Source organism: Perca flavescens, chromosome 8 (genome assembly GCF_004354835.1).
Source record: "Perca flavescens isolate YP-PL-M2 chromosome 8, PFLA_1.0, whole genome shotgun sequence".
NCBI lineage: Eukaryota > Metazoa > Chordata > Actinopteri > Perciformes > Percidae > Perca > Perca flavescens.
Window position 1 is genome coordinate 38,220,615 of NC_041338.1, and position 12,193 is coordinate 38,232,807.

At 38.4% G+C, this 12,193-nt stretch overlaps 2 protein-coding genes across 2 annotated transcripts in view; both read left to right on the top strand.

Annotated features, from left to right (window-relative positions):
* The first annotated feature begins 1,702 nt into the window (after positions 1-1,702).
* LOC114560857 (leukocyte cysteine proteinase inhibitor 1) lies at positions 1,703-2,394 on the top strand. The gene is made up of 3 exons (XM_028586514.1): positions 1,703-1,818; positions 1,902-2,003; positions 2,275-2,394. Exons 1-3 carry the CDS (start codon positions 1,747-1,749, stop codon positions 2,392-2,394), a joined length of 294 nt encoding a protein of 97 aa, XP_028442315.1. The 5' UTR covers positions 1,703-1,746.
* Positions 2,395-12,014: 9,620 nt separating this feature from the next.
* Positions 12,015-12,193, top strand: part of LOC114560863 (leukocyte cysteine proteinase inhibitor 1-like) — a 771-nt gene continuing 592 nt past the window's right edge. Inside the window, exon 1 of the mRNA XM_028586521.1 lies at positions 12,015-12,130. Coding sequence (XP_028442322.1) covers positions 12,059-12,130 — 72 coding nt within the window. The 5' untranslated portion in view covers positions 12,015-12,058. The remainder of the gene's footprint in view (positions 12,131-12,193) is intronic.

Below are 12,193 nucleotides of genomic sequence, written 5' to 3' on the forward strand. Positions count from 1 at the left end.
CTGTCCGTTTTAACCGTGTTTACTCCAGCTGCTAGCTAACCGTAGGCTAACGTTAGCTGCTGCCAACTGTAGTGTTAACTAGCGTCCCGTGCGGCGATGTTTCAGTTCCCTCTAACGTCCGTTTTAGGAGCATCAGAGAGAAGCGCAGGCATCTAAGCGGCTCCTAAATAAGGCACCGAAATCCATGTTGCTATTCGGTCCGGTAGATAACGGTCGTTAAAGCACCGGGTCTCTGCAGGTTTGATGGATTGCGTACAAACCAATAGGGTGTCGGAATGACTATGTTTATACTTCTCATCCAACCACAATCACATTCACTCTATCCGGATGGAGCGATCTGGATAGGGGTTTTTTGTGTGTGTTTTTTTTAACGATGACGAGCCGGAATGAAAACAAGCCGAACTGAAATATGAGTAACGAGGCTATTTTTAAAATGTAGGGAGTAGAAAGTACAGATAATTACGTGAAAATGTAAGGAGTAGAAGTAAAAAGTATGCTGTAAAATAATTACTCCAGTAAAGTATAGATACCCAAAATTTCTACTTAAGTAAGGTAACAAAGTATTTGTACTTCGTTACTTGACACCTCTGATAATGTCAAATCCCAACAGGAGTTATTTTGGGACCCTTTCCAGATAGAGGAGGTCTAGACCACACAGTCAATGCAGCCAGCAGATTAAAATCCCAAATATTAATTCTGATGCTTTGACTCTGCTGAACAACAACAGACCAAAGGTTGATCTTCTGGATCGTCAGGTCTGATACCAGGAAAGTTTATTCATTGTTAATTAATTGTGGTAAACGCTGATAGGATTAGACTGAATGTTCTGAAAGTGTGTGTGTGTGTTTTTGTGTGTGTGTGAGTGTGTGTTCAAGTTAAGATCTTATTTTAAAATTATAATACAATGTTCTTAAACTCCTGCCAAGAACACTATCAATCTTTAGCAGGTGTGGTTTTGACAGAAGTGAACACGCCCTTTCCCATCGTTGTTAAAACTTGCACAATAACTGATTTTTAAAGGTTAGTTTAGTCTTTTTCAACCTGGACCCTATGACTGATGGGAACAACCATCTTTGAAATTGCTCCAGTATTCAATTCAATTTGATTTATAGTGTCAAAGTCAATGTTGAATTAATTTGAAATGTGTGATCAACAATGCTAGGATTAGACTGTACTGAAAGGGTGTGTGTGTGTGTGTGTGTGTGTGTGTGTGTGTGTGTGTGTGTGTGTGTGTGTGTGTGTGTGTGTGTGTGTGTGTGTGTGTGTTTCTGTGTGTGTGTGTGTGTGTTTCTGTGTGTGTTTCTGTGTGTGTGTGTGTGTGTGTGTGTGTGTGTGTGTGTTACCTTAGAAACATGACTTTACTGAACTGATTGTTCATTTGTGTGAACACCTACATAAGACGTAGACATTATTTATTTGGATTAAATATTCATGTGAGAAGTCGACACTGTTAATGTTTTAGTTCAGGTCAACACTCTTAATGCTGCATCATCATTTTACATCTTTTGTTGAAAATCTTCAACTTGAATTTGGAAAGGAATTCATAAGAGGAACAAAAGGGTTGTGGTTCCTCCTACAGCTCCACCCAACATGCAGGAGAACCACCTGACAGGTGGAGCTCTCTGGGGGGGAGGGGGGGGGCGTGATTACTCTCTATAAATACATGCTTACCGTATGAGATACACAGTTGAGACACGTAAAAGTAGACAGTTGACTTCTCTGTTAACTTCAACAGACTTTGACACAATGGATCAGGTGGTCGGAGGGTACAATCCGATAACAGACGCCACCAAGGAAACTCAGGATCTTTGTCATCAGGTGAGCTTCTCTCTACCTTCATTCTTCATAATCTCCACACCCAAGGTCTGAATTTACATCAGATTTATTTCCTTCATACACAGGTGAAGCACCAGGTGGAGAAAAAGACAGGAGCAAATTATGTGGAATACAAAGCAGTTAAATACAAGAGTCAAGTTGTGGCAGGAACCAACTTCCTTATCAAGGTAAATAGATATGTCTTTAATATACAGGTTGAATTATTAGTGACATGCTGTTGAACCATGGCAGGACTGTTTGTGTGTGTGTTTGTGTGTGTGTGTGTGTGTGTGTGTGTGTGTGTGTGTGTGTGTGTGTGTGTGTGTGAAGTTGAACCATGGCAGGTGTTAGTGTGTGTGTGTGTGTGTGTGTGTTAACCACACCCTCACTGCTCAACAACACCAGATCAACATGAATCCATGTGTTAAGACGTCTAATTTTCCTCTTTTGTTCTTACAGGTTCATGTTGGAGGAGCGAACTACATTCATCTGGAAATCTTCCGAGCTCTTCCGTGTAACGGAGGAAAGGTTTCTCTGACTAATGTAAAGGCTCGTCAGACCAAAGACAGCCCCCTCTAACCTTAGAAACTGATCCCAGAACCAGTCTCACCAGTAAAATCCTTAAAGGCTGCAGTCTCATGTTAAAATCTTCTGCTTCTTTATTCTGAAATGTTTTAACATTGATTTTGAATGTTTTAACACTGAGAAATGACGATATTAATAATGCACTAAGATCAAAGCTTTAAAATGATTTATATTTATTCTTCCTGTTTGCTCACAATGTCCTTTAACTCCAAATAAATATCCTGTCACTATCCTGCAGAGTGTGTGACTTATTGATTGTTTACTAGAATAATTTTTCTGACACTGGAACTGTCCTTAAGCCTCATGTTGTTTCTAAACTTCTGTACATATAAATATGGTTTCTTTCAACCTAAATGCCCGAAAATAACATAAATGATTCCATACACCGTTCTTAAATGAATTAATTTTAGGTGTTTTATTTAATTTTATAGAATCCAACTTCTTCCCAGACCACAGATGTGATTATTTGTTGCCATTAAAAATAATAAAATGGTTTCATAACCGTATCCTGACTAAATCTGTTGAAGTATAATAATATATAATAATAATAATCCATCAACAAACCTTCCTCTGATTTTAATTAGTCAAAATACTTCATAACTTACTTCTTCTTTCACTCAAACATCTGATCATATTTCATAATAAATGAGATCTTAAGCTTCACGGCGCACATGATCAACAGGAAGACAAGAAAGAAAGAAACCCAAAATTTCTGATATAGAAACGTTTTGAAAATGGGTCATATTTGACCCAAAGACAACACAAGAGTTAAGACCCAAAAATAAACCTAAAAACATTCATATTCTCCCACACACACACACACACATACACACACACACACACACACACACACACAACCACAACGTCACGTTAAACATTTTATTAAATCAGAGACTTTAAACATCATAAAAACAGCTTCACGAGTAAAAAATAAAGGCACTTGAATTCCATCACCTCCATAAAATAACTTCTCTTTTCTCTTTTTACAAATATTTACACACTTCTCATAGATATAAAAACATGAATCTAGATCACAGATATTCTAAGTATCGGTTATAGGATTTTATATTGTTTTTGGTTCAATAAAACGTAAGCTACAAGTCAGTCATAGTAAAATAATTACACATAAATCATATTTATAGTACAATAATTATACATAAATCATAGAGAGGAGGGAGGGGTGAGTCTTTGTTTTGTTTGAAAATACTTTGAACGTCAACAAGAAGTAATATCAGCCAACATCACTTAGAGCACCTTTAAAGTCCTGCCAAGAACACATATCAGTCCTCAGCAGGTTTCTACACAAGTGAACACACCCTTTCTTACAGTTATTAAAAGTTGCACAATAATTGATTTTTATCAAACTAGTATCCTGTCTTTACTTGCTGTATTTCTTGATGTTAAAATATCAAACAGTGCATTACTACCTGGTTGTTATGTTCCAGGTCTCTATAATTTATTCATAATTATTATTTATTTTATAAATTTGAATGAAGAAAAGACAGAAGTCATGGTCTTTGGTGGTACTTCTGTGACCACTCCTCTAGTTGATCTGGGTTCTCTGGCTCAGTATCGCAAGCCAATTGTAAAAATTTGGGGTAAAAGTGGACTGTGATCTCAAATTTGACAGCCAGATTAAAGCTGTGGTGAGTGACAGTGTGTGTTATCTCAGTGTGTGTGTGTGTGTGTGTGTGTGTGTGTGTGTGTGTGTGTGTGTGTGTGTGTTTGTGTGTGTGTGCGCAGTTGAACCATGGCAGGTCTGTGTGTGTGTGTGTGTGTGTGTGTCTGTGTGTGTGAGAGTGTGTGTTTGTGTTTGTGTGTGTGTGTTTGTGAGTGCGTGTGTGTCTTTGTGTTTGTGTATTTGTGTCTGTGTGTGTGTGTCTGTGTGTTTGTGTTTCGTGTCTGTGTGTGTTTGTGTTTCTCTGTGTGTGTGTGTGTGTGTTTCTCTGCGTGTGTGTTTGTGTGTGTGTTTGTGTTTCTGTGTGTGTGTGTGTGTGTGTGTGTGTTTTGTGTTTCTCTCTGTGTGTGTGTGTGTGTGTGTGTGTGTGTGTGTGTGTGTGTGTGTGTGTGTGTGTGTGTGTGTGTGTTTCTCTGTGTGTGTGTGTGTGTGTGTGTGTGTGTGTTTGTGTTTCTCTCTGTGTGTGTGTGTGTGTGTGTGTGTTTGTGTTTCTCTCTGTGTGTGTGTGTGTGTGTGTGTGTGTTTTTGTGTTTCTCTCTGTGTGTGTGTGTGTGTGTGTGTGTGTGTTTTGTGTTTCTCTCTGTGTGTGTGTGTGTGTAAAGGCTGCAGTCTCATGTTAAAATCTTCTGCTTCTTTATTCTGAAATGATTTAACATTGATTTTGAATGTTTTAACACTGAGAAATGACGATATTAATAATGCACTTAGATCAAAGCTTTAAAATGATTTATATTTATTCTTCCTGTTTGCTCACAATGTCCTTTAACTCCAAATAAATATCCTGTCACTATCCTGCAGAGTGTGTGACTTATTGATTGTTTACTAGAATAATTTTTCTGACACTGGAACTGTCCTTAAGCCTCATGTTGTTTCTAAACTTCCGTACATATAAATATGGTTTCTTTCAACCTAAATGCCCAAAAATAACATAAATGATTCCATACACCGTTCTTAAATGAATTAATTTTAGGTGTTTTATTTAATTTTATAGAATCCATTTTCTTCCCAGATCACAGATGTGATTATTTGTTGCCATTAAAAATAATAAAATGGTTTCATAACCGTATCCTGACTAAATCTGTTGAAGTATAATAATATATAATAATAATAATCCATCAACAAACCTTCCTCTGATTTTAATTAGTCAAAATACTTCATAACTTACTTCTTCTTTCACTCAAACATCTGATCATATTTCATAATAAATGAGGTCTTAAGCTTCACGGAGCGCATGATCAGCAGGAAGACAAGAAAGGCAAGGCAGCTTTATTTATAGAGCACATTTCAGCAACAGGGCAATTCAAAGTGCTTTACATAAAACATTAAAGAGCAGTTAGAAAACAATTAAAAAACAATAATAAACAAATTAAAAACATTAAAAGACAAGAATAAAATTGATAGTGCAGTATAAGAATAAAAGTTACAGTGCAGTATAAGAAATTAAAGTTAATAAAATAGATTATTTAAAGAAAAGCAACATCAAAAAGATAGGTCTTTAGCTTAGATTTAAAAGAACTGAGAGTTGCAGCGGACCTACAGGTTTCTGGGAGTTTGTTCCAGATATGTGGAGCATAAAAACTGAACGCTGCTTCCCCCTGTTTAGTTCTGACTCTGGGGACAACAAGTAGACCTGTCCCAGACCACCTGAGAGGTCTGGGTGGGTCATAGTGTAGTAGACCTGTCCCATAATGTAGTAACAGATCAGAAATGTATTTTGGCCCTAAACCGTTTAGTGATTTATAAACCAGTAAAAGTATTTTGAAATCAATTCTTTGAGGCACTGGAAGCCAGTGTAGAGACTTCAGTACTGGACTGATGTGATCCACTTTCTTGGTTTTAGTGAGGACTCGAGCAGCAGCGTTCTGAATCAGCTGCAGCTGTCTGATTGATTTTTTAGGGAGACCTGTAAAGACACCGTTACAGTAGTCAAGTCTACTGAAGATAAAAGCATGGACAAGTTTTTCCAGATCCTGCTGAGACATAAGCCCTTTAACCCTTGATATATTTTTAAGGTGATAATAGGCTGATTTTTTAATTATGTTAATGTGGATTTTAAAATTCAGGTCTGAGTCCATGACTACACCAAGATTTCTGGCTTTGTCTGTTGTTTTTAACATTGTCGTTTGAAGCTGAGCACTGACTTTCAATCGTTCCTCTTTTGCTCCAAAAACAACCACCTCCGTTTTTTCTTCATTTAATTTAAGAAAGTTCTGGCACATCCAATCATTAATCTGTTGAATGCACTTATTTAATTGTTGTATTGGGCTATAATTCCCTGGCGATAAGGTTATGTAAATTTGTGTATCATCCGCATAACTGTGTTAACTTATTTTGTAGTTTTCCATAATCTGAGCCAGTGGAAGCATGTAGATGTTGAACAGAAGAGGCCCCAGAACTGAGCCTTGGGGAACTCCATGCGTCATATTTGTATGCTCAGATGTATAATTACCTATAGACACAAAGTAGTCCCTATTCTTTAAATAGGATTCAAACCACTTTGGTACTGAGCCAGAAAGACCAACCCAGTTTTCCAATCGGTCTAGTAATATGTCATGGTCTACCGTATCAAATGCAGCACTGAGATCAAGTAATACTAAGACTGACATTTTGCCACTATCTGTGTTTAAGTGGATGTCATTAAAGACTTTAACAAGAGGTGTCTCAGTGCTGTGGTGTGGTCGAAAACCTGACTGGAAGGCATCAAAACTGTTGTTTTGAAAGAAGAAAGAAACCCAAAATTTCTGATATAGAAACGTTTTGAAAATGGGTCATATTTGACCCAAAGACAACACAAGAGTTAAGACCCAAAAATAAACCTAAAAACATTCATATTCTCCCACACACAGACACACACTCACACACACACACACACACACACACACACACACACAACCACAACGTCACGTTAAACATTTTATTAAATCAGAGACTTTAAACATCATAAAAACAGCTTCACGAGTAAAAATAAAGGCACTTGAATTCCATCACCTCCATAAAATAACTTCTCTTTTCTCTTTTTACAAATATTTACACACTTCTCATAGATATAAAAACATGAATCTAGATCACAGATATTCTAAGTATCGGTTATAGGATTTTATATTGTTTTTGGTTCAATAAAACGTAAGCTACGAGTCAGTCATAGTAAAATAATTACACATAAATCATATTTATAGTACAATAATTATACATAAATCATAGAGAGGAGGGAGGGTGAGTCTTTGTTTTGTTTGAAAATACTTTGAACGTCAACAAGAAGTAATATCAGCCAACATCACTTAGAGCACCTTTAAAGTCCTGCCAAGAACACATATCAGTCCTCAGCAGGTTTCTACACAAGTGAACACACCCTTTCTTACAGTTATTAAAAGTTGCACAATAATTGATTTTTATCAAACTAGTATCCTGTCTTTACTTGCTGTATTTCTTGATGTTAAAATATCAAACAGTGCATTACTACCTGGTTGTTATGTTCCAGGTCTCTATAATTTATTCATAATTATTATTTATTTTATAAATTTGAATGAAGAAAAGACAGAAGTCATGGTCTTTGGTGGTACTTCTGTGACCACTCCTCTAGTTGATCTGGGTTCTCTGGCTCAGTATCGCAAGCCAATTGTAAAAAATTTGGGGGTAAAAGTGGACTGTGATCTCAAATTTGACAGCCAGATTAAAGCTGTGGTGAGTGACAGTGTGTGTTATCTCAGTGTGTGTGTGTGTGTGTGTTATCTCAGTGTGTTCTGAGTGACAGTGTGTGTTATCTCAGTGTGTGTGTGTGTGTGTGTGTGTTATCTCAGTGTGTTCTGAATGACAGTGTGTGTTATCTCAGTGTGTGTGTGTGTGTGTGTTATCCCAGTGTGTTCTGAGTGACAGTGTGTGTTATCTCAGTGTGTGTGTGTGTGTGTGTGTGTGTTATCTCAGTGTGTTCTGAGTGACAGTGTGTGTTATCTCAGTGTGTTCTGAGTGACAGTGTGTGTTATCTCACTGTGTGTTATCTCAGTGTGTGTTATCTCAGTGTGTGTTATCTCAGTGTGTGTGTGTGTGTGTGTGTGTGTGTGTGTGTGTGTGTGTGTGTGTGTTGTCTCAGTGTGTGTTATCTCAGTGTGTGTGTGTGTGTGTGTTATCTCAGTGTTTGGCTGCTCTGAGCCTGTTTTGCAGCTGATGTGAACTGTTTAGTTCAGGTGACTGTAGGTAGTGCAGACTGGAGTTTGAGTTTTGCACATGTGACTCCAGTGTCGTTTAGCAATCGGAAAAAACTGTAAAATTCTTGTATTTGTTTTAAAGCCTTGAATGGCCTTGCCCCACCGTACCTCTGTGAGCTGCTGCACCCCCACTCCTAGCCCATCTCTCAGGTCAGCTGACCAGCTGCTCCTGACGGTGCCTAAAGCTCGGCTCAAGCTCAGATCAAGCGTTTGCCGTTGCAGCTCCAAAACTTTGGAACGGACTGCCTCTGAACATTAAGGTGTAGACACATATAGCCGACGGCCGACCGTTGACAGATGACCCCGTCGATATGATCAGTCGCCTCTCCGAGGTCCAAAAAGTGCCACAGAACAGACCAAAAGACGAGAGGAGAGAGGCGTGTCGCCTCCATAACAGCAGGCGGCGCTAATCTGTAATGTTGCCCAAGAAATGAAAGCCGGCAGCTGATTGGAAGAACAGGTCATATGGGTTTGTTTTCTCCGGATATTCAGACCTGGACTGTCATGGCGGCTCGTTCAGAATCCGATCTCATATTGGACTAAAATAGTTCACCGAAACGTGTTTCTGAAAACATTTGAAGAGAGAAATAGGCTGTGATGCAGTGTCTGAATCTGTCTTCATTTCAGATCAACAAAGGTCAGTTTAGAAGATTTTCATCAGATTTTGAGAGACTCTAGTCCCCTCATTCCGCTCGTCATTTCCGGGTGAGTCCCGACGGCCCTGCCGCCGACCGAACATGTCAGGTCGGCCAAAATGAACGCCGACAGCCCCCCAGACTGATGACGGCACGGGACACACCGAACAGATTTGAGTCACTGACCTCGCCAGACTGTCCCACGGCCGATAATCGGCCTGATGTGTCCCGGCCCTTAGACAGGCCTCTGCTCTGTCTAGTTTTAAAACCCACCTCTTTTCTTTGGCTTTTAACACCAGGTAGAGTGTTGATGTTATGTGCATATTTGCTTATTTTAATTGATGTTTACTTATTTAATTTTATTTAAATTGTTTTTTTATTGCATTTATTTTATATTGGGTACCTCTGCTTTTATTGTGTTATCTATTTATTTTGTTTTATCTTTTGTGCAGCACTTTGGAAACCTTGTGTTTGTTAAAATCGTGCTATATAAATAAAGTGGATTGGATTGGATTGGATTTATAATGTCCAGAGGTGTCAAAAGTATTCACATTCATTACTCAAGTAGAAGTATAGATACTAGGGTTTGAAAAGACTTTTGTAGAAGTTGAAGTATCAACTCAAGCTTTTTACTTAAGTAAAAGTGTAAAAGTACTGGTTTCAAAACTACTTAAAGTATAAAAGTAAAAGTAATGTAAGGCAGAGATCTTCAACAAGGGGTCCTCAAAGTCATTGCAGGGGCCCTCCAAATTATTGTAAATTTTTGAGTCTTTTTATTATCTTTGAGTCTTTTAAAATTAAAATGCCTTAACATAATTCCAACATATTATTAGCAAACATAAATTCCCACTGATGATAGGCTTACTGGCCTATAGGTAAGGTCCCTAAGATATCAGCCCACAGATACAGTTAATCCTAGATTTACTGTGCCACATACAGTATGTCACATACAGTATGTAACATTAAAATATGATTTATAAAATCATGCCAACAATTAATATTTTAATAGCTTATGAAAAAAGAGTATGTAAGAAGGCTTTAGGTTGCCCTAACAGTTATTGTAGGCCCAGTTTAATATGCAACTTAATTTCATACAATATGTAGTAAGGGGTCCCTGCTACATCTCACTTTAAGTAAAGGGATCCTTGGCTTAAAAAACGTTGAAGACCCCTGATGTAAGGGGGAACAATGCCATGGAGAACAGCTTAACCCCAAAACGTTAGGACAAAATCATATGACTATAATAATGTTATATTAAAATCATACCTGCAAACTCAGAAGGGCTGAAAAAGGTGACACATCTCTTCTGTGTTTTTCAGACAACGGCAGCTACAGTCTGGTGTTACAATCCTCTCCAGTGAAATACAGACACACTTTACACCGTTTAGCTGTCCGTTTTAACCGTGTTTACTCCAGCTGCTAGCTAACCGTGAGCTAACGTTAGCTGCTGCCAACTGTAGTGTTAACTAGCGTCCCGTGCGGCGGCGATGTTTCAGTTCCCTCTAACGTCCGTTTTAGGAGCATCAGAGAGAAGCGCAGGCATCTAAGCGGCTCCTAAATAAGGCACCGAAATCCATGTTGCTATTCGGTCCGGTAGATAACGGTCGTTAAAGCACCGGGTCTCTGCAGGTTTGATGGATTGCGTACAAACCAATAGGGTGTCGGAATGACTATGTTTATACTTCTCATCCAACCACAATCACATTCACTCTATCCGGATGGAGCGATCTGGATAGGGGTTTTTTTGTGTGTTTTTTTTTAACGATGACGAGCCGGAATGAAAACAAGCCGAACTGAAATATGAGTAACGAGGCTATTTTTTTTAAAATGTAGGGAGTAGAAAGTACAGATAATTACGTGAAAATGTAAGGAGTAGAAGTAAAAAGTATGCTGTAAAATAATTACTCCAGTAAAGTATAGATACCCAAAATTTCTACTTAAGTAAGGTAACAAAGTATTTGTACTTCGTTACTTGACACCTCTGATAATGTCAAATCCCAACAGGAGTTATTTTGGGACCCTTTCCAGATAGAGGAGGTCTAGACCACACAGTCAATGCAGCCAGCAGATTAAAATCCCAAATATTAATTCTGATGCTTTGACTCTGCTGAACAACAACAGACCAAAGGTTGATCTTCTGGATCGTCAGGTCTGATACCAGGAAAGTTTATTCATTGTTAATTAATTGTGGTAAACGCTGATAGGATTAGACTGAATGTTCTGAAAGTGTGTGTGTGTGTTTGTGTGTGTGTGAGTGTGTGTTCAAGTTAAGATCTTATTTTAAAATTATAATACAATGTTCTTAAACTCCTGCCAAGAACACTATCAATCTTTAGCAGGTGTGGTTTTGACAGAAGTGAACACGCCCTTTCCCATCGTTGTTAAAACTTGCACAATAACTGATTTTTAAAGGTTAGTTTAGTCTTTTTCAACCTGGACCCTATGACTGATGGGAACAACCATCTTTGAAATTGCTCCAGTATTCAATTCAATTTGATTTATAGTGTCAAAGTCAATGTTGAATTAATTTGAAATGTGTGATCAACAATGCTAGGATTAGACTGTACTGAAAGGGTGTGTGTGTGTGTGTGTATGTGTGTGTGTGTGTGTGTGTGTGTGTGTGTGTGTGTGTGTGTGTGTGTGTGTGTGTGTTTCTGTGTGTGTTTCTGTGTGTGTGTCTGTGTGTTTCTGTGTGTGTTTCTGTGTGTGTCTGTGTGTGTGTGTGTGTGTGTGTGTGTTACCTTAGAAACATGACTTTACTGAACTGATTGTTCATTTGTGTGAACACCTACATAAGACGTAGACATTATTTATTTGGATTAAATATTCATGTGAGAAGTCGACACTGTTAATGTTTTAGTTCAGGTCAACACTCTTAATGCTGCATCATCATTTTACATCTTTTGTTGAAAATCTTCAACTTGAATTTGGAAAGGAATTCATAAGAGGAACAAAAGGGTTGTGGTTCCTCCTACAGCTCCACCCAACATGCAGGAGAACCACCTGACAGGTGGAGCTCTCTGGGGGAAGGGGGGGGGCGTGATTACTCTCTATAAATACATGCTTACCGTATGAGATACACAGTTGAGACACGTAAAAGTAGACAGTTGACTTCTCTGTTAACTTCAACAGACTTTGACACAATGGATCAGGTGGTCGGAGGGTACAATCCGATAACAGACGCCACCAAGGAAACTCAGGATCTTTGTCATCAGGTGAGCTTCTCTCTACCTTCATTCTTCATAATCTCCACACCCAAGGTCTGAATTTACATCAGA

What these genes read in the sequence shown, in the direction of transcription:
- LOC114560857 (XM_028586514.1), top strand. Translation starts at nt 1,747, where the DNA reads ATGGATCAGGTGGTCGGAGGGTACAATCCGATAACAGACGCCACCAAG. An exon ending in CTCAGGATCTTTGTCATCAG is followed by an intron (nt 1,819 to 1,901) that starts GTGAGCTTCTCT and finishes CTTCATACACAG; the next exon opens with GTGAAGCACCAGGTGGAGAA. An exon ending in GAACCAACTTCCTTATCAAG is followed by an intron (nt 2,004 to 2,274) that starts GTAAATAGATAT and finishes TTGTTCTTACAG; the next exon opens with GTTCATGTTGGAGGAGCGAA.